At 49.3% G+C, this 26550-nt stretch overlaps 1 protein-coding gene across 1 annotated transcript in view; it reads right to left on the bottom strand.

Moving 5' to 3' along the window:
• The window catches only part of LOC141078201 (microtubule-associated serine/threonine-protein kinase 2-like), a 200269-nt gene that overhangs the window by 43675 nt on the left and 130044 nt on the right, over positions 1-26550 (bottom strand). Inside the window, 6 exon segments of the mRNA XM_073565000.1 lie at positions 7097-7306; positions 7395-7470; positions 11085-11239; positions 11679-11757; positions 12618-12693; positions 15943-16034. Of these exon segments, the coding sequence (XP_073421101.1) occupies positions 7097-7306; positions 7395-7470; positions 11085-11239; positions 11679-11757; positions 12618-12693; positions 15943-16034 (688 nt within the window).

The raw sequence follows: 26550 nt of genomic DNA, 5'->3' as shown, positions 1-26550 counted from the left end.
TATCTCCCCAGCAGGGTCTTTAGTGTGACCTCTGTGATGGAGTGGAGCTGTGTCCTGTGTCAGGTACATATACTTGTAGAGAGGATGAGGTGATATCACTGTGTATGGAGGCTTTATCTCCCCAGCAGGGTCTTTAGTGTGACCTCTGTGATGGAGTGGAGCTGTGTCCTGTGTCAGGTACATATACTTGTAGAGAGGATGAGGTGATATCACTGTGTATGGCGGCTTTATCTCCCCAGCAGGGTCTTTAGTGCGGCCTCTGTGATGGAGTGGAGCTGTGCCCTGTGTCAGGTACATATACTTGTAGTGAGGCTGAGGTGATATCACTGTGTATGGCGGCTTTATCTCCCCAGCAGGGTCTTTAGTGTGACCTCTGTGATGGAGTGGAGCTGTGTCCTGTGTCAGGTACATATACTTGTAGTGAGGCTGAGGTGATATCACTGTGTATGGAGGCTTTATCTCCCCAGCAGGGTCTTTAGTGTGACCTCTGTGATGGAGTGGAGCTGTGTCCTGTGTCAGGTACATATACTTGTAGAGAGGATGAGGTGATATCACTGTGTATGGCGGCTTTATCTCCCCAGCAGGGTCTTTAGTGTGACCTCTGTGATGGAGTGGAGCTGTGTCCTGTGTCAGGTACATATACTTGTAGTGAGGCTGAGGTGATATCACTGTGTATGGCGGCTTTATCTCCCCAGCAGGGTCTTTAGTGTGACCTCTGTGATGGAGTGGAGCTGTGTCCTGTGTCAGGTACATATACTTGTAGTGAGGCTGAGGTGATATCACTGTGTATGGCGGCTTTATCTCCCCAGCAGGGTCTTTAGTGTGACCCCTGTGATGGAGTGGAGCTGTGCCCTGTGTCAGGTGCATATACTTGTAGTGAGGCTGAGGTGATATCACAGTATATGGCGGCTTTATCTCCCCAGCAGGGTCTTTAGTGTGGCCCCTGTGATGGAGTGGAGCTGTGTCCTGTGTCAGGTACATATACTTGTAGTGAGGCTGAGGTGATATCTCTGTGTATGGCGGCTTTATCTCCCCAGCAGGGTCTTTAGTGTGACCCCTGTGATGGAGTGGAGCTGTGCCCTGTGTCAGGTGCATATACTTGTAGTGAGGCTGAGGTGATATCACAGTATATGGCGGCTTTATCTCCCCAGCAGGGTCTTTAGTGTGGTCCCTGTGATGGAGTGGAGCTGTGTCCTGTGTCAGGTACATATACTTGTAGTGAGGCTGAGGTGATATCTCTGTGTATGGCGGCTTTATCTCCCCAGCAGGGTCTTTAGTGCGGCCCCTGTGATGGAGTGGAGCTGTGTCCTGTGTCAGGTACATATACTTGTAGTGAGGCTGAGGTGATATCACTGTGTATGGAGGCTTTATCTCCCCAGCAGGGTCTTTAGTGTGACCTCTGTGATGGAGTGGAGCTGTGTCCTGTGTCACGTACATATACTTGTAGTGAGGCTGAGGTGATATCACTGTGTATGGCGGCTTTATCTCCCCAGCAGGGTCTTTAGTGTGACCCCTGTGATGGAGTGGAGCTGTGTCCTGTGTCAGGTACATATACTTGTAGTGAGGCTGAGGTGATATCTCTGTGTATGGCGGCTTTATCTCCCCAGCAGGGTCTTTAGTGTGACCCCTGTGATGGAGTGGAGCTGTGCCCTGTGTCAGGTACATATACTTGTAGTGAGGCTGAGGTGATATCACAGTATATGGCGGCTTTATCTCCCCAGCAGGGTCTTTAGTGTGACCTCTGTGATGGAGTGGACCTGTGTCAGGTACATATACTTGTAGTGAGGCTGAGGTGATATCACTGTGTATGGCGGCTTTATCTCCCCAGCAGGGTCTTTAGTGCGGCCCCTGTGATGGAGTGGAGCTGTGTCCTGTGTCAGGTACATATACTTGTAGTGAGGCTGAGGTGATATCACAGTATATGGCGGCTTTATCTCCCCAGCAGGGTCTTTAGTGCGGCCCCTGTGATGGAGTGGAGCAGTGCCCTGTGTCAGGTACATATACTTGTAGTGAGGCTGAGGTGATATCACTGTGTATGGCGGCTTTATCTCCCCAGCAGGGTCTTTAGTGTGACCCCTGTGATGGAGTGGAGCTGTGTCCTGTGTCAGGTACATATACTTGTAGTGAGGCTGAGGTGATATCACAGTATATGGCGGCTTTATCTCCCCAGCAGGGTCTTTAGTGCGGCCCCTGTGATGGAGTGGAGCAGTGCCCTGTGTCAGGTACATATACTTGTAGTGAGGCTGAGGTGATATCACAGTATATGGCGGCTTTATCTCCCCAGCAGGGTCTTTAGTGCGGCCCCTGTGATGGAGTGGAGCTGTGCCCTGTGTCAGGTACATATACTTGTAGTGAGGCTGAGGTGATATCACAGTATATGGCGGCTTTATCTCCCCAGCAGGGTCTTTAGTGCGGCCCCTGTGATGGAGTGGAGCAGTGCCCTGTGTCAGGTACATATACTTGTAGTGAGGCTGAGGTGATATCACTGTGTATGGCGGCTTTATCTCCCCAGCAGGGTCTTTAGTGTGACCTCTGTGATGGAGTGGAGCTGTGTCCTGTGTCAGGTACATATACTTGTAGTGAGGCTGAGGTGATATCACAGTATATGGCGGCTTTATCTCCCCAGCAGGGTCTTTAGTGCGGCCCCTGTGATGGAGTGGAGCAGTGCCCTGTGTCAGGTACATATACTTGTAGTGAGGCTGAGGTGATATCACAGTATATGGCGGCTTTATCTCCCCAGCAGGGTCTTTAGTGCGGCCCCTGTGATGGAGTGGAGCTGTGCCCTGTGTCAGGTACATATACTTGTAGTGAGGCTGAGGTGATATCACAGTATATGGCGGCTTTATCTCCCCAGCAGGGTCTTTAGTGCGGCCCCTGTGATGGAGTGGAGCAGTGCCCTGTGTCAGGTACATATACTTGTAGTGAGGCTGAGGTGATATCACTGTGTATGGCGGCTTTATCTCCCCAGCAGGGTCTTTAGTGCGGCCCCTGTGATGGAGTGGAGCAGTGCCCTGTGTCAGGTACATATACTTGTAGTGAGGCTGAGGTGATATCACAGTATATGGCGGCTTTATCTCCCCAGCAGGGTCTTTAGTGCGGCCCCTGTGATGGAGTGGAGCTGTGCCCTGTGTCAGGTACATATACTTGTAGTGAGGCTGAGGTGATATCACAGTATATGGCGGCTTTATCTCCCCAGCAGGGTCTTTAGTGCGGCCCCTGTGATGGAGTGGAGCTGTGCCCTGTGTCAGGTACATATACTTGTAGTGAGGCTGAGGTGATATCACTGTGTATGGCGGCTTTATCTCCCCAGCAGGGTCTTTAGTGTGACCCCTGTGATGGAGTGGAGCTGTGCCCTGTGTCAGGTACATATACTTGTAGTGAGGCTGAGGTGATATCACTGTGTATGGCGGCTTTATCTCCCCAGCAGGGTCTTTAGTGTGGCCTCTGTGATGGAGTGGAGCTGTGTCCTGTGTCAGGTACATATACTTGTAGTGAGGCTGAGGTGATATCACTGTGTATGGCGGCTTTATCTCCCCAGCAGGGTCTTTAGTGTGGCCTCTGTGATGGAGTGGAGCTGTGTCCTGTGTCAGGTACATATACTTGTAGTGAGGCTGAGGTGATATCACTGTGTATGGCGGCTTTATCTCCCCAGCAGGGTCTTTAGTGTGGTCCCTGTGATGGAGTGGAGCTGTGCCCTGTGTCAGGTGCATATACTTGTAGTGAGGCTGAGGTGATATCACTGTGTATGGCGGCTTTATCTCCCCAGCAGGGTCTTTAGTGTGGCCTCTGTGATGGAGTGGAGCTGTGCCCTGTGTCAGGTACATATACTTGTAGTGAGGCTGAGGTGATATCACTGTGTATGGCGGCTTTATCTCCCCAGCAGGGTCTTTAGTGTGGTCCCTGTGATGGAGTGGAGCTGTGCCCTGTGTCAGGTGCATATACTTGTAGTGAGGCTGAGGTGATATCACTGTGTATGGCGGCTTTATCTCCCCAGCAGGGTCTTTAGTGTGGCCCCTGTGATGGAGTGGAGCTGTGTCCTGTGTCAGGTACATATACTTGTAGTGGGGCTGAGGTGATATCACTGTGTATGGCGGCTTTATCTCCCCAGCAGGGTCTTTAGTGTGACCCCTCTGATGGAGTGGAGCTGTGTCCTGTGTCAGGTACATATACTTGTAGTGAGGCTGAGGTGATATCACTGCGTATGGCGGCTTTATCTCTCCAGCAGGGTCTTTAGTGTGACCTCTGTGATGGAGTGGAGCTGTGTCCTGTGTCAGGTACATACACTCACTGGCCACTTTATTAGGTACACCATGCTAGTAAGGGGTTGGACCCCCTTTTGCCTTCAGAACTGCCTCAATTCTTCGTGGCAGAGATTCAACAAGGTGCTGGAAGCATTCCTCAGAGATTTTGGACCATATTGACATGATGGCATCACACAGTTGGCGCAGATTTGTCGGCTGCACATCCCTGATGCGAATCTCCCGTTCCACCACATCCCAAAGATGCTCTATTGGATTGAGATCTGGTGACTGAGGAGGCCATTTGAGTACAGTAAACTCATTGTCATGTTCAAGAAACCAATCTGAGATGATTCGAGCTTTATGACATGGCGCATTATCCTGCTGAAAGTAGCCATCAGATGTTGGGTACATTGTGGTCATAAAGGGATGGACATGGTCAGCAACAATACTCAGGTAGGCTGTGGCGTTGCAACGATGCTCAATTGGTACCAAGGGGCCCAAAGAGTGCCCAGAAAAAATTCCCCACACCATGACACCACCACCACCAGCCTGAACCGTTGATACAAGGCAGGATGGATCCATGCTTTCATGTTGTTTACGCCAAATTCTGACCCTACCATCCGAATGTCGCAGCAGAAATCGAGACTCATCAGACCAGGCAACGTTTTTCCAATCTTCTACTGTCCAATTTCGATGAGCTTGTGCAAATTTTAGCCTCAGTTTCCTGTTCTTAGCTGAGAGGAGTGGTACCCAGTGTGGTCTTCTGCTGCTGTAGCCCATCTGCCTCAAAGTTCGACGCACTGTGCGTTCAGAGATGCTCTTCTGCCTACCTTGGTTGTAACGGGTGGCAATTTGAGTCACTGTTGCCTTTCTATCAGCTCGAACCAGTCTGCCCATTCTCCTCTGACCTCTGGCATCAACATGGCATTTCCGGCCACAGAACTGCCGCTCACTGGATTTTTTTTCTTTTTCGGACCATTCTCTGTAAACCCTAGAGATGGTTGTGCGTGAAAATCCCAGTAGATCAGCAGTTTCTGAAATACTCAGACCAGCCCTTCTGGCACCAACAATCATGCCACGTTCAAAGGCACTCAAATCACCTTTCTTCCCCATACTGATGCTCGGTTTGAACTGCAGGAGATTGTCTTGACCATGTCTACATGCCTAAATGCACTGAGTTGCCGCCATGTGATTGGCTGATTAGAAATTAAGTCTTAACACACAGTTGGACAGGTGTACCTAATAAAGTGGCCAGTGAGTGTATACTTGTAGTGAGGCTGAGGTGATATCACTTTGTTTGGCGGCTTTATCTCCCCAGCAGGGTCTTTAGTGTGGCCTCTGTGATGGAGTGGAGCTGTGTCCTGTGTCAGGTACATATACTTGTAGTGAGGCTGAGGTGATATCACTGTGTATGGCGGCTTTATCTCCCCAGCAGGGTCTTTAGTGTGGCCCCTGTGATGGAGTGGAGCTGTGTCCTGTGTCAGGTACATATACTTGTAGTGAGGCTGAGGTGATATCACTGTATATGGCGGCTTTATCTCCCCAGCAGGGTCTTTAGTGTGGCCTCTGTGATGGAGTGGTGCTGTGTCCTGTGTCAGGTACATATACTTGTAGTGAGGCTGAGGTGATATCACTGTGTATGGCGGCTTTATCTCCCCAGCAGGGTCTTTAGTGTGGCCCCTGTGATGGAGTGGAGCTGTGTCCTGTGTCAGGTACATATACTTGTAGTGAGGCTGAGGTGATATCACTGTATATGGCGGCTTTATCTCCTCAGCAGGGTCTTTAGTGTGGCCTCTGTGATGGAGTGGTGCTGTGTCCTGTGTCAGGTACATATACTTGTAGTGAGGATGAGGTGATATCACTGTGTATGGCGGCTTTATCTCCCCCAGCAGGGTCTTTAGTGTGGCCTCTGTGATGGAGTGGAGCTGTGCCCTGTGTCAGGTACATATACTTGTAGTGAGGCTGAGGTGATATCACTGTGTATGGCGGCTTTATCTCCTCAGCAGGGTCTTTAGTGTGGCCTCTGTGATGGAGTGGTGCTGTGTCCTGTGTCAGGTACATATACTTGTAGTGAGGCTGAGGTGATATCACTGTGTATGGCGGCTTTATCTCCCCAGCAGGGTCTTTAGTGTGGCCTCTGTGATGGAGTGGAGCTGTGCCCTGTGTCAGGTACATATACTTGTAGTGAGGCTGAGGTGATATCACTGTGTATGGCGGCTTTATCTCCCCAGCAGGGTCTTAAGTGTGACCTCTGTGATGGAGTGGAGCTGTGCCCTGTGTCAGGTACATATACTTGTAGTGGGGCTGAGGTGATATCACTGTGTATGGCGGCTTTATCTCCCCAGCAGGGTCTTTAGTGTGACCCCTGTGATGGAGTGGAGCTGTGCCCTGTGTCAGGTACATATACTTGTAGTGAGGCTGAGGTGATATCACTGTGTATGGCGGCTTTACCTCCCCAGCAGGGTCTTTAGTGTGGCCCCTGTGATGGAGTGGAGCTGTGTCCTGTGTCAGGTACATATACTTGTAGTGAGGCTGAGGTGATATCACTGTGTATGGCGGCTTTATCTCCCCAGCAGGGTCTTTAGTGTGGCCCCTGTGATGGAGTGGAGCTGTGCCCTGTGTCAGGTACATATACTTGTAGTGAGGCTGAGGTGATATCACTGTGTATGGCGGCTTTATCTCCCCACCAGGGTCTTTAGTGTGGCCCCTGTGATGGAGTGGAGCTGTGTGACACACCACCCGGATTTGCATTCTTCATAGGCCACGTATAGACCTGGTGTCACGCGCTCCCCCCATGTGATGTGTGCACTGTACTGAATGAAAGGGGATTTGGGGGCGGCAGAAGATGCACTCACGTTTTGCAGCAGCTTCTCCAGGTTCTCCTGCAGCTCGTAGAAGTAGCGGGAGGTGATGAGGCCGTCGCGGGATTTGCCCAAGCAGTCACGGGCCAGCTCGATCACCTGGTGATGAATGAAGCTGAGGACACCGTCACCCAGAGGCAGGACACTCTCAGGGGCATGGCTGGTGATGAAATCTGCAAGTCTCTCCTCCATCTGAGCCGTGGCCTTCAGGAAAGAGAAAACAAGAAGAAGCAGTGGTGAGGACGACGGCCCGACACCCCGACGTCCGTGCATCGAGACGCAGGAGACCCACCTTCGGGAACCGCTCCTTGTACACATGGTTCATCATCACTATCTCCCCATCGAAGGAGATGGGGCAACGGCCAGGACTGCGGAAAAAAAGCAAAAGCAGAGGGTGACGAGGTCTGTACAGGGGCGTATTTATCGTATACGGCGCTGTGCACGGGCTGAATACGATACGGGGATGTATATATAGTGTACAGAGCTGTGTACGGGGTGAATATGATACGGGGATGTATACATAGTGTCTGGAGCCGTGTACAGGGTGAATACGATACAGGGATGTATATATAGTGTCCGGAGCAGTGTACAGGGTGAGTATGATACGGGGATGTATATATAGCGTCCGCAGTCGTGTACGGGGTGAGTACAATACGGGGATGTATATATAGTGTCCGGAGCCGTGTACGGGGCGAGTACGATACGGGAATGTATATATAGTGTCGGGAGTGAATACGATACAGGGATGTATATAAAGTGTCCGGAGTCGTGTATGGGGTGAATACGATATGGGGATGTATATGTTGTGTACGGGGTGAATACGATACGGGGATGTATATATAGTGTCGGGAGTGAATACGATACAGGGATGTATATATAGTGTCGGGAGTGAATACGATACGGGAATGTATATATAGTGTCGGGAGTGAATACGATACAGGGATGTATATATAGTGTCGGGAGTGAATACGATACGGGGATGTATATATAGTGTCGGGAGTGAATACGATACAGGGATGTATATATAGTGTCGGGAGTGAATACGATACGGGAATGTATATATAGTGTCGGGAGTGAATACGATACGGGAATGTATATATAGTGTCGGGAGTGAATACGATACGGGAATGTATATATAGTGTCGGGAGTGAATACGATACAGGGATGTATATATAGTGTCGGGAGTGAATACGATACGGGAATGTATATATAGTGTCGGGAGTGAATACGATACAGGGATGTATATATAGTGTCGGGAGTGAATACGATACGGGAATGTATATATAGTGTCGGGAGTGAATACGATACAGGGATGTATATATAGTGTCGGGAGTGAATACGATACGGGAATGTATATATAGTGTCGGGAGTGAATTCGATACGGGAATGTATATATAGTGTCGGGAGTGAATACGATATGGGGATGTATATATAGTGTCGGGAGTGAATACGATACGGGAATGTATATATAGTGTCGGGAGTGAATACGATACGGGAATGTATATATAGTGTCGGGAGTGAATACGATACGGGAATGTATATATAGTGTCGGGAGTGAATACGATACGGGGATGTATATATAGTGTCGGGAGTGAATACGATATGGGAATGTATATACAAGTATAGTGTCGGGAGTGAATACGATACGGGAATGTATATATAGTGTCGGGAGTGAATACGATACGGGAATGTATATATAGTGTCGGGAGTGAATACGATATGGGGATGTATATATAGTGTCCGGAGCCGTGTACGGGGGGAGTACGATACAGGGATGTATATATAGTGTCCGGAGCAGTGTACGGGGTGAGTACGATACGGGGATGTATATATAGTGTCCGCAGTCGTGTACGGGGTGAGTACGATACGGGAATGTATATATAGTGTCGGGAGTGAATACGATACGGGGATGTATATCTAGTGTCCGGAGCTGTGTACGGGGTGAGTACGATATGGGGATGTATATCTAGTGTCCGGAGCCATGTACCGGGTGAGTACGATATGGGGATGTATATCTAGTGTCCGGAGCTGTGTACGGGGTGAGTACGATATGGGGATGTATATCTAGTGTCCGGAGCCATGTACCGGGTGAGTATGATATGGGGATGTATATATAGTGTCCGGAGCCTTGTAGGGGGTGAATACGATACAGGGATGTATATATAGTGTCCGGAGTAGTGTAAGGGGTGAGTACGATACGGGGATGTATATATAGTGTCCGGAGCCGTGTACGAGGCGAGTACGATACGGGGATGTATATATAGTGTCCGGAGCCTTGTAGGGGGTGAGTACGATACGGAGATGTATATCTAGTGTCCGGAGCCGTGTACGGGGTGAGTACGATACAGGGATGTATATATAGTGTCCGGAGCCGTGTACGGGGTGAGTACGATACGGGGATGTATATCTAGTGTCCGGAGCCTTGTACGGGGTGAGTACGATACGGGAATGTATATATAGTGTCCGGAGCCGTGTACGGGGTGAGTACGATACGGGGATGTATATCTAGTGTCCGGAGCCTTGTAGGGGGTGAGTACGATACAGGAATGTATATATAGTGTCCGGAGTGAGTACGATACGGGGATGTATATATAGTGTCCGGAGCCTTGTAGGGGGTGAGTACAATACGGGGATGTACATCTAGTGTCCGGAGCCGTGTACGGGGTGAGTACGATACGGGAATGTATATATAGTGTCCGGAGCCGTGTACGGGGTGAGTACGATACGGGGATGTATATATAGTGTCCGGAGCCTTGTAGGGGGTGAGTACGATACGGGGATGTATATATAGTGTCCGGAGCCTTGTAGGGGGTGAGTACGATACGGGGATGTATATATATATATATATATATAGTGTCCGGAGCCGTGTACGGGGTGAGTACGATACGGGGATGTATATATAGTGTCCGGAGCCGTGTGCCGAGTGAGTACGATACAGGGATGTATATATAGTGTCCGGAGCCGTGTACCGTGTGAGTATGATACGGGGATGTATATATAGTGTCCGGAGCAGTGTACGGGGTTAGTACGATACGGGGATGTATATATAGTGTCCGGAGCCTTGTAGGGGGTGAGTACGATATGGGGATGTATAGTGTTCGGAGCCGTATACGGGGTGAGTACGATACGGGAATGTATATATAGTGTCCGGAGCCGTGTACGGGGTGAGTACGATACGGGGATGTATATCTAGTGTCCGGAGCCGTGTACGGGGTGAGTACGATACGGGGATGTATATATAGTGTCCGGAGCCTTGTAGGGGGTGAGTACGATACGGGGATGTATATATAGTGTCCGGAGCCTTGTAGGGGGTGAGTACGATACGGGGATGTATATATAGTGTCCGGAGCTGTGTACGGGGTGAGTACGATACGGGGATGTATATATAGTGTCCGGAGCCTTGTAGGGGGTGAGTACGATACGGGGATGTATATATAGTGTCCGGAGTTGTGTACGGGGTGAGTACGATACGGGGATGTATATATAGTGTCCGGAGCCTTGTACGGGGTGAGTACGATACGGGGATGTATATATAGTGTCCGGAGCCTTGTACGGGGTGAGTACGATACGGGGATGTATATCTAGTGTCCAGAGCTGTGTACGGGGTGAGTACGATACGGGGATGTATATATATAGTGTCTGGAGCAGTGTACGGGGTGAGTACGATACGGGGATGTATATATAGTGTCTGGAGCAGTGTACGGGGTGAGTACGATACGGGGATGTATATATAGTGTCCGGAGCCTTGTACGGGGTGAGTACGATACGGGGATGTATATATAGTGTCCGGAGCCATGTACGGGGTGAGAATCATATGGGGATGGATAGATAAATAGATAGATGGATGAAGTGTACAGAGGGGAGTATACACTGTACGGAGCCCTCCACCATTACGTGGTCAGGTGGATATAGAGGCAGTCTCCGTACTGAGCAGCTCCCTTCGAGGATCCCCACCGATCAGGTGGAGAGCAAAGAGAATCACCTGAGGCTCCGGGATCGCGGGCGCATGGCTGGGGAGCGGCGACCTTCCTCGTCGGTGATGTTCTCTGTGCTGAAGTGCTTGGTCAGGAAGTGCAGTTCGTCCGCAGTCGGCTGAAATGGCAGCTGGTGCAGCTTCTCCTGAGACGAGCAGGAAGACTGAATGCAGAAAACAGAAGACCAACACTGAGATACAAGAAGGAAACGGACAGCGGCGGAGGAAACGGACAGCGGCCACGGCGGAGGGAACGGACGGCAACCGCGGCGGAAGGCAGCCGTGGCGGAGTGCACGGAGGACGGTCAGATGCTCGACCACCAGCACATCCTGGGTCTGCTGGAAGCCACCCGAAATCCCACCCCCTGGCGGTCTGGAGAGGCACAATATGGAGGATGTACTGTTGACATTTCTGTCTCTGGGAACAAAACAAGTACAAGTTTCCACAGGCGGGCAGGGTGAGGGCGCTCCTCACACTGCGCTGTCTAACCACACCGTGCCCGCTCCCGCTCCACACGACTCCTTGATGTAAGGTGATGTGGCCCTACCCAGGTCTCCGGTCATACACTGACCACAGCGGGGGAGGCAGCGGCTCACACTTACGGACACAGTTGAGCTGGGAGTGTTGGTTCCATATCCAGAAGACGGCAGCGATGCCAGAGACCAGCGACGCCCGTCCGTCCTGAAAAAAAAGAGGAGCAAACGTTATAGGCCCGGCCTGAGGAGACATGAACGCAGGCACGCCTGACATGACAGGGGGCGCCGCGCTCAGAATGAGACAAGCATCCACCGAAGAGACCATCCCTGATATCCCGGTGGGACCCCAATCATCCAAAGGCACCCCCAATCTCTATACCAGAATGTTACAGCACCAAGAGAAGGGGAGAAAATACGTCATCCCACCGTCACCACCATAACCATCATCCCGCTGTTACGATCATCACCATCCATCCCACCGTCCTCCCGAGCTTCCCCCGTCACCCTCCCTTGGTTCTACCGTCTTCTTCGGTCCCCATCCTCGTCACCCTCGCTCTTCGTCCTCTCACTGTCCTCCCCCGTTGTCCTCAGTCCCCTCTCTCCTCCCTCCATCCTCCCTGTCACACTCCCTCGTCGCTCTCCATCTATCCTCCTCCATTCTCCCTGTCACACTCCCTCGTCGTCCTCCTCTGTTCCCAGTCACTCCATCGTCGCTCTCCGTCCGTCCTCCTCCATCGCCCTCTCTCCGTCCTCTGAGTACATTGTCCAGACGAGCTGCAAGCTCCTGCGATTCCGGTGACCTCTGATAATGCCTCTGCACCGTGTGAGTGCTGGATGCAGGGCGACAGGAATATACTTTTATGAGTCCGGACTTAGTGCCATGTTCACGTTCTTGCATGTCAAGGTGCTGGTCCAGTGTGGCTTTCACGTGCGCACATGGTGCCGCACAGTGATGACAGCTGGTCCCAGTACATTCGGGCACTGTATGGCATTGCCCTTTGTTCCGAGTTCACACTCAGCTCTGCTATACCGGCTCATGTATCTGTCACTGCAGACGGAACTCACCTCCGCGCAGGCACGAAGGAGAAGTGGGCAACAGAATTTGGGGAAAAGTTTCGGGGGCTATCCAGGGGGCTGTTGCCTGTAGAAACATAACATGTAGTGAGATGACAGCTGGGGTCACTGGTTCCGCTCAGCAGCGCTCCCCCGGTAGGCGCACCCTCCTCCCAGCAGCGCTCCCCCAGCAGCCGCACCCTCCTCCCAGCAGCGCTCCCCCGGCAGCCGCACCCTCCTCCCAGCAGCGTTCCTCCGGCAGGCGCACCCTCCTCCCAGCAGCGCACCCCCGGCAGGCGCACCCTCCTCCCAGCCGCGCCCCCCGTCAGCCGCACTCTCCTCCCAGCAGCGCACCCCCCTCCCAGCAGCGCACCCCCGGCAGCCGCACCCTCCTCCCAGCAGCGCTCACCCGGCAGCCGCACCCTCCTCCCAGCAGCGCTCACCCGGCAGCCGCACCCTCCTCCCAGCAGCGCTCCCCCGGCAGCCGCACCCTCCTCCCAGCAGCGCTCCCCCGGCAGCCGCACCCTCCTCCCAGCAGCGCTCCCCCGGCAGCCGCACCCTCCTCCCAGCAGCGCTCCCCCGGCAGCCGCACCCTCCCTCCCAGCAGCGCTCCCCCGGCAGCCGCACCCTCCTCCCAGCAGCGCTCCCCCGGCAGCCGCACCCTCCTCCCAGCAGCGCTCCCCCGGCAGCCGCACCCTCCTCCCAGCAGCGCTCCCCCGGCAGCCGCACCCTCCTCCCAGCAGCGCTCCCCCGGCAGGCGCTCCCTTCCCAGCAGCGCTCCCCCGGCAGGCGCACCCTCTATTCAGTGGCGCAGACACATTGTCAGTCTCGGGATAATTGCTGGCGCAGGTGGGAGCAATAATTGTTCTGTCTGAGAAGGAATTTGCATTTCCTCTGGATGTTCAGGATGAGACAATGATAAATCTGCAGGAAGAATTATCTGCAATCTCATGGGAAATAGCCACTGGTACTCCAGTCACATCCAGGGCTGCAGGACAGAGTGCCATCAGTAGCGCATTGTGGAAGACACACATGACAAGCGTAACTCTGTACTACGCAGCCGTCCCCGTCCTCCTTGTCACCATTAGTTCTGGGGGCGACATGTCCCCGTGGGATATTATGAGATACTCTGTTGCCCCGGAATCCAGTATATGACCTAGAGACGAGGCCACGTCTGTACTGCGGACTTCTCGGCGGCCCCAGCCACACGTCGTCTCATCTCCTGCAGGTAAAGGGTAAATCTTGGGAATTAGGAGGCCAGGACGTCAGGCGCGGCAGGACTCCATATCAGCAGCTCATTTCCAGATGCAGATTTACATATTAAGGAGATTTTCACTTACAAAGAAATAGGGCAGGAGAATTATCCATGTCCTGATTGTGGGGGGCGGTGATGGCATAAGCCGCACAGCTCAGCGCCATCTCAGCGGACACAGAGGAGCCCCCAGAAACAAGGTGTTAGCCCCCCAGCTCTACACCAAGGCGTCATTTATCAGGAGGGCAAGATGGTCTATCGACCCGCAGTCTCTATCTAAGCAGTCAGTAAAAGGAAGACCTGAAGGAAATACGAGGAAATCGGCAGAAAACTGCTGATACAAAAGTACAAAAGTCTCCATTGCACGGCTGAATGACCGCCACCAGGAGAGGAGCTGCTGAGGAGCAATTTCCGGTCACTGGTGCTCTACATCAGTGTATGAGATCTCTAAGGCATGGCTATCAGGAGGGGAGCCGCTGGGGAGCAATGTCCGGTCACAGAGCTCTCATACCCTGAAGTAGAGCAACAGTGACTGGACATTGCTCCCCAGCGGCTCCTCTCCTGATAGCCGTGCCTTAGAGATGTCATACCCTGAAGTAGAGCACCAGTGACCGGACATTGCTCCCCAGCGGCTCCTCTCCTGATAGCCATGTCTTAGAGCTCTCATACCCTGAAGTAGAGCAACAAAGACATGGCTATCAGGAGAGGAGCCGCTGGGGAGCAATGTCCGGTCACTGGTGCTCTACTTCAGGGTATGAGACCTCTAAGGCACGGCTAGCAGGAGAGTAGCCGCTGGGGAGCAATGTCCGGTCACTGGAGCTCTACATCAGGGTATGACATCTCTAAGGCACGGCTATCAGGAGAGGATCTGCTGGGGAGCAATGTCCGGTCACTGGAGCTCCACATTAGGGTATGAGATCTCTAATGCACGGCTATCAGGAGAGGAGCCGCTGGGGAGCAATATTTGGCCACTGGGGGTCTACTTCAGGGTATGAGATGTCTAAGGCACGGCTATCAGGAGAGGAGCCGCTGGAGAGCAATGTCCGGTCACTGGAGCTCCACATTAGGCTATGAGATCTCTAATGCACGGCTATCAGAAGAGTAGCCGCTGGGGAGCAATGTCCGGTCACTGGAGCTCCACATTAGGGTATGAGATCTCTAAGGCACGGCTATCAGGAGAGGAGCCGCTGGGGAGCAATGTCCGGTCACTGGTGCTCTACTTCAGGGTATGAGATGTCTAAGGCACAGCTATCAGGAGAGGATCTGCTGGGGAGCAATGTCCGGTCACTGGAGCTCCACATTAGGGTATGAGATCTCTAAGGCATGGCTATTAGGAGAGGAGCCGCTGGGGAACAATGTCCGGTCACTGGTGCTCTACTTCAGGGTATGAGATCTCTAAGGCACGGCTATAAGAAGAGTAGCCGCTGGGGAGCAATGTCCGGTCACTGGAGCTCCACATTAGGGTATGAGATCTCTAAGGCACGGCTATCAGGAGAGGATCTGCTGGGGAGCAATGTCCGGTCACTGGAGCTCCACATTAGGGTATGAGATCTCTAAGGCACGGCTATCAGAAGAGTAGCCGCTGGGGAGCAATGTCCGGTCACTGGAGCTCTACATCAGGGTATGACATCTCTAAGGCACGGCTATCAGGAGAGGATCTGCTGGGGAGCAATGTCCGGTCACTGGAGCTCCACATTAGAGTATGAGATCTCTAAGGCACGGCTATCAGGAGAGGAGCCGCAGGGGAGCAATATTTGGCCACTGGGGGTCTACTTCAGGGTATGAGATGTCTATGGCACAGCTAACAGGGGAGGAGCAATATCCGGTCAGTCATCTTGCACCACATTGAGCCTTTTGGAGTAACACAGGGAAAAGAGACACAAATGGAGGCCAATGACGCCGGGTGACACCAGAGCAGAGGATTCATCACAGGTAGAGTCACAGTACCGAGGAGGAGGAAAGAATCAGGGGTGCAACAGAGACTCTCCGACCGGGCCGCAGAAACATGCTCCCCATCGCTGCGGATCACAATCGTCCCCGCAGCAGCCACTCAAGAATGCAGCCATCACCAACCTAGGGTCATACCTGTGTGTCCATGGAGCGGAGAGTGCGGCCGAGGCAGCGTCGGGGACGTGCTGGAAGCGACAATCAGACTCTTGCGATTACTGGTGCGGCAACTGAGGAGGAAACCAGACGAAAATTACCACGCCGAGAATCAGCACAGCAATGGTATCATGTGGGGTGTTACTACAGCAGGGCGTCTCCGGGCGGGAGCGCCAGGCCCCTTCCCATCTCTTGGCGGGAATGGCCAGCCCCCTCCCCTCTCTGGGTGTGAGCAAAGTGCCCACCCCTCCTCCAGGAGTTTGGGGGTCACAGCTGGGGTGCTAGATTGACAGAACTCATCTCATCCTTTCTGCGGCCCCTGAACTCTGCAGCTTTCTCACATCCAGGCCTGATTCCGCAGCGCTTTGAGAGCTGCAGCGCGGAGCTCCTGTACAGGACGCGAGGCCCCAGTAATATAAGAAGCCCTGGACTATGGGACGGCGGCGGCCGCTCCTCATGGGCAGTCACTGTGCAGCGACACCCCCTCCCCCCCATCACTTGTATAAACAATGAGAACCGGAGCCTTATACACACGTGGTCAAAATTGTTGGCACCCCTCGTTTAATGACAGAAAAACCCACAATGGCCACAGAAATAACTTGAATCTGACAAAAGTGATAATAAATCAGAAATCTATGAAAATGAACAAATGGAGAGTCAGACATCGCTTTTCAGCCATGATTCCACGGAATTTATAAAAATAACACTCATGAAAATCGGCCTGGACAGAAATGATGGTCTCTTATCTTAATATTTTGTTGCACAACCTTTTGGGGCAATCACTGCAATCACACGATTCCTGTACCTGTCAGTGAGACTTCTGCTCCTCTCACAGGTATTTTGGCCACTCATCAAGAGAAAACTGCTCCATTGTCTCGTGTGTGAAGGTCGCCTTTTCCAGACAGCATGTTTCAGGCTCTTTCCAAAGATGCTCATTAGAATTTAGGTCAGGGCTCAAAGGCGGCCATTTCAGAACAGTCCAATGTTTTCCTCTTAGCCATTCTTGGGTGATTTTAGCTGTGTTTTGGGTCATTATCCTGTTGCAAGACCCATGACCTGCGACTGAGACCAAGCTTTCTGACACTGGGCAGCACACTTCTCTCTAGAATCCCTTGATAGTCTTGATATTTCATTGTACCCTGCACAGATTCTAGACACCCTGTGCCAGATGCAGCAAAGCAGCCCCAGAACATAACAGAGTCTCCTCCATGTTTCACAGTAGGGGCAGTGTTCTTTTCTTGATCTGCTTCATTTTCCCGCCTGTGAACACAGAGATGATGTGCCTTCCCAAGAAGTTCCATTTTTGTCTCATCTGTACATAGGACATTCTCCCAGAAGCTTTGTGGCTTGTCAACATGTAGTTTGGCAAATTCCAGTCTGGCCTTTTTAGGATTTTTTTTTCCGACAATCCTCCTTGGTCGCCTGCCATGAAGTCCACTTTGGCTCATACGACGGATGGTGCGATCTGACACTGATGTTCCTTGAGCTTGAAGTTCACCTTTAATCTGTTTAGACGTTTTTCTGGGCTCTTTTGTTACCATTCGTATGATCTGTCTCTTTGATTTGTCATCAGTTTTCCTCCTGCGGCCACGTCCAGGGAGGTCGGCTACAGTCCCATGGAGCTTACATCTCTGAATAATAAATGCAGCTGTAGTCACAGGAACATCGAGCTGCTTGGAGATGATCTTATAACTTTTAGCTGTAACATGTTTGTCTGTAATTTTCTTTCTAATCTCCTGAGACAACTCTTTCCTTCGCTCCCTCTGGTCCATGCTGAGTGAGATACACACCATGTCACCAAACAGCACAGTGAGGATCTGTAGCCTCTATACAGGCCACTCTCTGACTCCAGGATTGTAGACACCAGATGCTAATTAGCGGGCACACCGCGATGTAACATGTCCCTTCTGTCACATTATTGTCAGGTGTGCCATCATTTCTGTCCAGGCCTAGTTCATGAGTGTTTTTTTTTATAAATTCTGTGCACGCCTGGCTGAAAAGCAATGTCTGACTATCATCTGTTCATTTTCATAGATTTTTTATTTATTATTACTTTTGTCAGATTCAAGTTATTTCTGTGACCATTGTGGGGTTTTCTGTCATTAAACAAGAGGTACCAACAATTTTGACCACGTGTGTAAGAGAAGCCCCGATGCAATTTCACATGGGCTGCACGACAAGCACCACCAGCAGTCTAAGGCAAACTGGGGCAAAGTGCGCCCACATCCGGCACATAGACAGGGACAGAAGGGACGGACATGCTGGAGGTGCTACGCTAGTGAGGAGCTAAGCTGCGGAGACGCTAGAGAAGCCAGTCAGAAGCACAGTACAACCGTGACCCTACGGTGGCTGGACACCGTCACCACCCACCTCAAGGTTAAATAATAGACTGAACGGCGCAAACATCAGAAGGAGCAGCTGCTCAGCTAGTGGAGAGAGGCTTGGGCCTCGTGCACATGTGGGTGGCACCATCAATAAGGGGGATAGACTCAGGCCACACGGGCATGCTCAATGACATCATAAAGTGCCAACCCACCTTTAACAGGGATGTCCATGACTTGAAAACCCTTTTAAAAGGGAGCGCAGATTTTTGCTCCCCCATCTGAGAGCAGCATGATGTCGGGGCAGGGACCCCGTTTCCGGTGAGGAGTCACTTACTGGGCTGATTGCTGCAGTTGTGAGAAAATCAGTTTTCTCTGCTGCAAATCTAGCAGAGCTCTGAATGTGAAGCCCTCTATAACCCCGCCCACACCACTGATTAGCCGCTCTATATAATCCTGCCCACAACACGGATTGACTTCTCTGTATATAACCCCGCTACATAACTGATTGGCACAGAGCTGTCCTTGTACTAGCCAGTCAGCAGTGAGGGCGGAGCTATACAGGCTGATGGATATGGAGGACGACCTTGCAGGAGACGACCAGTCCTCAGTGATTATCTCCTGCTGAAAAACTGCAGCAAGTAGCTGAGAAAGTGGCCCATGGCCGGGATCAGGGGTTTGCCCCCCACGCTGCTCGCGGAATAGGTGGAGATCAGGGGTCTGCCCCCCCACGCTGCTCGCGGAATAGGTGGAGATCAGGGGTCTGCCCCCCCACGCTGCTCACAGATTAGGTGATCAGGGGTCCCGCCATTAAACGTGATATGTGTGGACGCTCCACCACATACAGGAGGCTGCTGCTGCTGCTGCACGTAGAATCAGGGAGGTAGAGTTGGAAAGGCCCTTCTGGGTCATCTGGTCCAACCCCCTGCTCAAAGCAGGATTCACTAAATCATCTGAAACAGATGTCTGTCCAGCCTGTTTGAAGACTTCTATTGAAGGAGAACTCACCACCTCTCGTGGCAGTCTGTTCCACTCATTGATCACCCTCACTGGCAGCCTGCTAATATCTAATCTGTATCTCTTCCCAATCAGTTTCATCCCATTGCTTCGTCTTTCCTTGTGCAAAGGAGAATAAAGATGATCCTTCTACAATGTGACAGCCCTTCCGATATTTGTACAGTTATTAAGTCTCCTCTCAGTCTTCTCTTTTTTTGCAAGCTAAACATTCCCAAATCCTGAAGCCTTTCCTCATAAGACAGGGTTTGCAGACCGCTCCCCATTCTGGTCGCTCTTTTCAGAACTTGCTCCAGTTTGTTGATGTCTTTTTTAAAATGTGGTGCCCAAAACTGGACACAGTATTCCAGATGAGGTCTGACCAAAGAGGAGTAGAGGGAAATAATGACTTCACGTGATCTAGACTGTATGCTTCTGTTAATACATCCTAGAATTGCATTTGCCTTTTTTGCTGCTGCATCACACTGTTGACTCGTGTTCAGTCTGTGATCTATTAGTATACCCAAGTCTTTTTCACATGTGCTGTTGCTTAGCCCTATTCCTCCCATTCTGTATGTTTTTTTTTTTCATTTTTATTGCCCAGATGTAGTACTTTGCATTTGTCCCTGTTAAGAACTATTCTGTTAGTTGCTGCCCACTGCTCCAGTTTATATTTTTTTTAATTCTCTCTCTTCTCTAGTATTAGCTATCCCTCCTAGCTTTGTGTCATCAGCAAATTTAATCAGTTTACCCTCAATTCCTTCATCTAAATTGTTGATAAAGATGTTGAACAATACAGGGCCCAGGACAGAGCCCTGTGGTACCCCACTTGAGACATTCTTCCAACTGGATGTGCAGCCATTTACGACCACTCTTTGGTTCCGATTACTAAGCCAGTTATGAATCCACCTAACAGTTGCCTTGTCCATTCCATACTTAGTCATTTTTTCAATAAGGATTGTATGAGATACTTTGTCAAATGCTTTGCTGAAGTCAAGATATACTATATCTACAGCATTTCCATGATCCACCCAATCAGTGATTCTATCATAGAAGGAAATTACGTTAGTCTGACATGACTTATTAGTTACAAACCCATGCTGACTCTGTTTAATCACTTCATTCTTATCCAGGTACTGACATACATGTTGTTTAATAATTTGTTCAAAGATCTTTCCTGGTATAGAAGTCAGACTCACCGGCCTATAGTTGCCTGGGTCCACCTTCTTCCCCTTTTTGAAGATAGGAACAACATTTGCTCTTCTCCAGTCTTCTGGGACTTCTCCTGATCTCCAAGAATTTCCAAAGATTTTGGAGAGGGGTTCAAAAATTTCTTCTGCCATCTCCTTCAGTACTCTGGGGTGTAACATAGTAACAGTTTTGAAGGCTGAAGGAAGACCTTATGTCCATCTAGTTCAGCCTATTTTTAGTGAAGCTGTTCTGCATTGTTGATCCTGGGGAAGGCAAAAAACCCACAGAGTAGAAGCAAATTTTCTCCTTAGGGAAAAAAATTCCTTCCCCTAAGCTGAGTCAACCATCTACCTATAATATTCTGTTATTTGCAACCTTCTATACTGTTACTCACAAGAAAAGCCTCTATTCCTTTCTTACATTCATTCAGTGAGTTGGCCATCACCACTTCCTCAGGAAGAGAATTCCAAAGCCTCACTGCTCTTACCGTGAAGAACCCTCTTCTATGCTGGTGCAGAAATTGTCTTTCCTCCCAACGAAGAGAATGCCCCCTTGTTCTTGTCACAGTCCTTGGTACAAACAGTTCATTGGAGAGATCTCTGTATTGCCCTCTGATATACTTGTACATATATATTAAGTCTCTCCTAAGTCTTCTCTACTCTAGAGTAAATAGACCTAATTTTGATAACCTTTCTGGGTATTGTAGTGAACCAACTCCATTTATCATTTTAGTAGCCCACCTTTGAACCCTTTCAAGTTCAGTAATGTCTTTCTTGAGCACCGGCGTCCAAAATTGCACACAATACTCCAAATGTGGTCTGACGAGTGATTTGTACAGAGGGAGAATTATGTTTTCATCTCGTGTTCCCAGACCTCTTCTAATGCATCCCATGACCCTATTTGCTTTGGTGTCAGCTGCCTGACACTGGGCACTCCAATTTAGCTTCTTATTGACTAAGATGCCTAAGTCTTTTTCCATGTCTGATTTCCCCAGCAGTTTCCCATTTAGTAAGTAATTGTAGCATCTGTTTCTCCTTCCCATGTGCATAACCTTACACTTATCTGGGTTAAACCTCATTTGCCATTTTTCAGCCCAATTCTCCAATTTACTCAAATCTGTCTGTAGTTGCAAACTGTCCTCCTTTGTGTTAACTACCTTACATAGTTTTGTATCATCTGCAAATACTCATATTTTACTGTGTAAGCCATCCTCTAGATCATTAATAAATATATTACATAGTAGGGGGCCCAATACAGAGCCCTGTGGTCCCCCACTAGTAACCCTGGCGCAATCTGAGGATGCCCCATTAATAACCACTCTTTGTTTTCTATCACTAAGCCAGCTACCTACCCATCTACACACATTTTCCCCTAGCCCAAGCTTTCTCATCTCACTTACCAATCTTTTATGTGGGACAGTGTCACATGCTTTAGAGAAGTCGAGATAAATGACATCCAATGATTCTCCTGGGTCCATTTGAGAGCTTACATCCTTATAGAAGGTGATCAGGTTAGTATGACAGGAGCGATCCTTCATAAATCCATGTTGATATGGATTTAAACATTTATTAACATTGAGATATTCCATAATGGTATCCCTTAGAAACCCTTCAAAAATTATACCCACAAAAGATGTTAAGCTTACCGGCCTATAGTTTCCAGGTTCCCTTTTACACCCCTTTTTGAATATTGGTATCACATTTGCTTGCTGCCAAATCAAAAGGAACAGACCCTGTTTCTATAGAGTCTTTAAATATAAGGAATAGAGGCCTGTCTATCGCATTACTTAACTCCCTTAATACCCGAGGGTGAATGCCATCAGGGCCTGGTGATTTGTCAGTTTTAATCTTACTAAGGCGGTTCTGCACTTCTTCCTGGGTTTGGCGGGTAATACTTAATGGGGAGTTTACATTATCACTATGCATTTCCCCTGGCAAATCCTTTTCCTGTGTGAACACTGTTGAGAAAAAAGTAGTTAAAACATTTGCTTTTCCCACATCGCTCTCTATGATTTCACCCTCATTGTTCTTTAAAGGGCCGACACCACAAATTTGAATTGTAATTCATCTGGACCTGGAGACTTGAATTCATTTATGTTAGCTAAGTATTCCCTCACTATCTTTCTGTTTATAGATAGCCTGGATTTTTCTATTCCCTTAATAGGACAGTGAAGAACAGTTGATGTTACATTTCCTTTCTGAGAGAAAACAGATGCAAAATAGGAATTTAAAATTTCAGCCTTCTCAACATCCTGTCTTACCATTTCATCATTTTCATCCTGTAAAAATCCTATAGCATCTTTGACTTTTCTTTTACTTTTGACATATCCTCAAAATCCATTTTTATTGCTTTTGACATCTCTTGCAAGACTCAATTCATTGTCAGCTTTAGAGAATCTGATATGTGCCCTGCAGGTTCTGCAGACAGCATATTCTTCTTTAGATATGCCTCTCTCTTTCCATTTTATAAACATTTCTTTCTTCCTTTTTAGCATGTGCTTAAGGTCTGTGTTCATCCATCCTGGTTTCCTTAAATGCTTCATATTCTTCCCTCTTTTCGGAATTGTTAACAATTGTGCTTTGAGAATTTCATTTTTCAAGATTTCCCATCCTTCCTGGACATTTTTGTCTTTAAGGATATCCAGCCATTGGATCCCTCCAATTCTCTTTCTGAGTCCCTTAAAATCTGCCTTTCTGAAATCTAACCTTGACGTCTGAGTCTTCACAGGTCTTCCTCTAATTATCCAAAATTCTAAAATAGCATGGTCGCTACCTCCTAGGGTCCCAGCCACTCTTACCTCCTCAACCATTTCCTCCCTGTTTATAAGGATTAGATCCAAGGTAGCAGTTCCCCTTGTTTTCTCCCCTACCTTTTGGAAGATAAAGTTGTCAGCAAGAGAGGATAAGAATTTCCTTGACCTGTTAGTTTTGCCTGAGAGAGATTCCCAACAAATGTCTGGATAGTTGAAATCTCCCATGACAACTATGTCATATTTTTTGGAGAACTTGGCCATTTGATGCATAAGGAGTTCATCCATAACTTCAGCTTGCACAGGCGGCCTGTAGTGAATGCTTACAATGGTGTCCTTTCCATTGTTCTGTCCTTGTATTCTTACCCAGACAGTTTCCACAGAACTCCCAGTCTCTGAAGCTTGGATCTCTGTGTATACACACAATGCGACACCTCCTCCTTGTTTATCAAGTTTGTTTCTCAGAAATAAGTTGTATCCTTCTAGTCTTGTATTCCAATCATGTGTATCGTCCCACCAAGTTTCAGTGATTCCAATAACATCATATTTCTTTTCCTGTGTTAGTAGTTCCAATTCTCCTTGTTTGTTGCCCATGCTTTGTGCATTAGTATAGAAACATTTTAGTTTGTGATTGGTTTCTCTTTCTCCAATATTTTTATTAATTAGATTATTTTGTCTTTGTTCTTCCTTTCCACTTCTAATAGCAGAGTTCTCAATAGCATTTGTCAGGTGTATGGCTTTTTCTGGTCTTTTGCTTCCCTTCCCACATTGTTCTAGTGTAAAGCTCTCCTGATGAGTGTAGCAAGGCGACTTCTAAATACATGTTTTCCAGTCTTCGTAAGGTGCACCCCATCTCTAGCAAGTAGTCCATCGTAAAGGTAATTCACTCAGTGATCCAGAAATCCAAATCCTTGCTGACGGCACCATCGGCGTAGCCAGTTGTTCACCTGCAGAATCTTATTCCACCTCCCTGTTCCATGGCCATCCACTGGGAGGATGGAAGAGGAGACCACCTGCGCTCCCAGTTCTTTCACTTTCTTACCTAAGTTTTCAAAGTCTCTGCAGATGGTTTCCAGGTCGTTTCTTGCGGTGTCATTTGTCCCCACATGTAGTAGCAGGAATGGGTAGTCATCTGTAGGTCAGAAGAGTCCTGATATCCTGTCAGACACATCTTTAGTTTTTGCACCTGGAAGACAGCACATTTCTCTTGAGGTTATATCCGGTCTGCAGATAGCGGCCTCTGTTCCTCTCAGCAGGGAATCCCCCGTGACCACCACTCTCCGTTTCTTCTTCACAACATTTTTCTTATATATGCGGGGAAAATACCAAGACCTTTCTAATGATCTTTTTACTCTTAGACCTGTGACGGGGACAAGGGGGCATCCTCTACGTCTGGAGGAAAGAAGGTTTAAGCATACTCACAGACGCGGATTCTTTACTGTAAGAGCAGTGAGACTATGGAACTCTCTGCCATATGATGGTGTAATGAGTGATTCCCTACTAAAATTTAAGAAGGGACTGGACGCCTTTCTTGAAAAGTATAATATTACAGGGTATATACACTAGTTTCCTTAATATTGCGTTGATCCAGGGAGCTAGTCTGATTGCCGTATGTGGAGTCAGGAAGGAATTTTTTTCCCTAATGTGAAGCTTACTGTTTGGAACATGAGTTTTTTTTTGCCTTCCTCTGGATCAACATGTTAGGGCAAGTTAGGATAGGATATGGGTTGAACTAGATGGACTTAAAGTCTTCCTTCAACCTTAATAACTATGTTACTATGTTTCTCCATCCAGGAGGACTCTGAGGGCGTACAAGGTTGGTGTTTGTGGGCAAAGTCTTATCCTGATGTATTTCTTCATCATTTTCCTGCGTGAGAGCCTGGTACTGGTTCCTGAGCAGTATGGGCGCTGACTGCCTCCCGATCCTCCTGCTTCTCTGGGTCACATGTCTCCATCCCTCCATTTCTTCAGGTGCACTTTGAATTTCTTCTCTTTCTTTAACATAAAATCCTATAAAAAATGTGCATTAAAGACAATAAAATAAATATTATATAAATATTTTATTGTTATTTATTAGGTATACAAGATATAATAATATTAAAAATAGCTGAATGAAACGGAGCACGTTTAAAATGGTATTTCATGAAATTTATACAAAAATATATTAAAATATCCCAGTACATAGCCCAAAATGTACTGGGATATTTTATTATATTTTTTTTAGAAATTTCATGAAATGCCATTTTAAACGTGCTCCGTTTCATTCAGCTATTTTTAATATTATTATTATTATATCTTCTATACCTTATATACTATTTCTTTTATTGTCTTTAATGCACAATTTTTTATAGGATTTTATTTTGAAATAGTGCTTGACAAAGTATTTTATATACAATTTGTTCTATTTCTGATAATTATTTCTGTAAAATGAAGAGATAATTCTCAGAATTATCCATCCATCACCGTCCACCATCTACTACAATGGACGCCTACGGGCGACGGATCCATCGCCGTCCACCATCTACTACAATGGACGCCTACGTGTGACGGATCCATCGCCGTCCACCATCTACTACAATGGACGCCTACGGGCGACGGATCCATCGCCGTCCACCATCTACTAGAATGGACTCCTACGGGTGACGGATCCAACGCCGTCCACCATCTACTAGAATGGACGCCTACGGGCGACGGATCCATCGCCGTCCACCATCTACTAGAATGGACGCCTACGGGCGACGAATCCATCGCCATCCGTCATATGATGGAATCTGTAGGTGAGCATGCTCCAAATTGTTGCAACTTTTCCAGACAGCCCCAAAACTATATAAACCTACCAAGGTGGGCTTCATTCCTCAATGTGCCTGCCTGCCAGCGAGGGAAGACAGCCTGCCTGCCTGCCAGCGAGGGAAGACAGCCTGCCTGCCTGCCAGCGAGGGAAGACAGCCTGCCTGCCTGCCAGCGAGGGAAGACAGCCTGCCTGCCTGCCAGCGAGGGAAGACAGCCTGCCTGCCTGCCAGCGAGGGAAGACAGCCTGCCTGCCTGCCAGCGAGGGAAGACAGCCTGCCTGCCTGCCAGCGAGGGAAGACAGCCTGCCTGCCTGCCAGCGAGGGAAGACAGCCTGCCTGCCTGCCAGCGAGGGAAGACAGCCTGCCTGCCTGCCAGCAAGGGAAGACAGCCTGCCTGCCAGCAAGGGAAGACAGCCTGCCTGCCTGCCAGCAAGGGAAGACAGCCTGCCTGCCTGCCAGCAAGGGAAGACAGCCTGCCTGCCTGCCAGCAAGGGAAGACAGCCTGCCTGCCTGCCAGCAAGGGAAGACAGCCTGCCTGCCTGCCAGC

The sequence above is a fragment of the Dendrobates tinctorius genome, unplaced genomic scaffold (assembly GCF_039654945.1).
Source record: "Dendrobates tinctorius isolate UK_male_01 unplaced genomic scaffold, ASM3965494v1 ptg000515l, whole genome shotgun sequence".
NCBI classification, from domain to species: Eukaryota; Metazoa; Chordata; class Amphibia; order Anura; family Dendrobatidae; genus Dendrobates; species Dendrobates tinctorius.
This window is presented reverse-complemented; position numbering and strand designations above follow the sequence as displayed.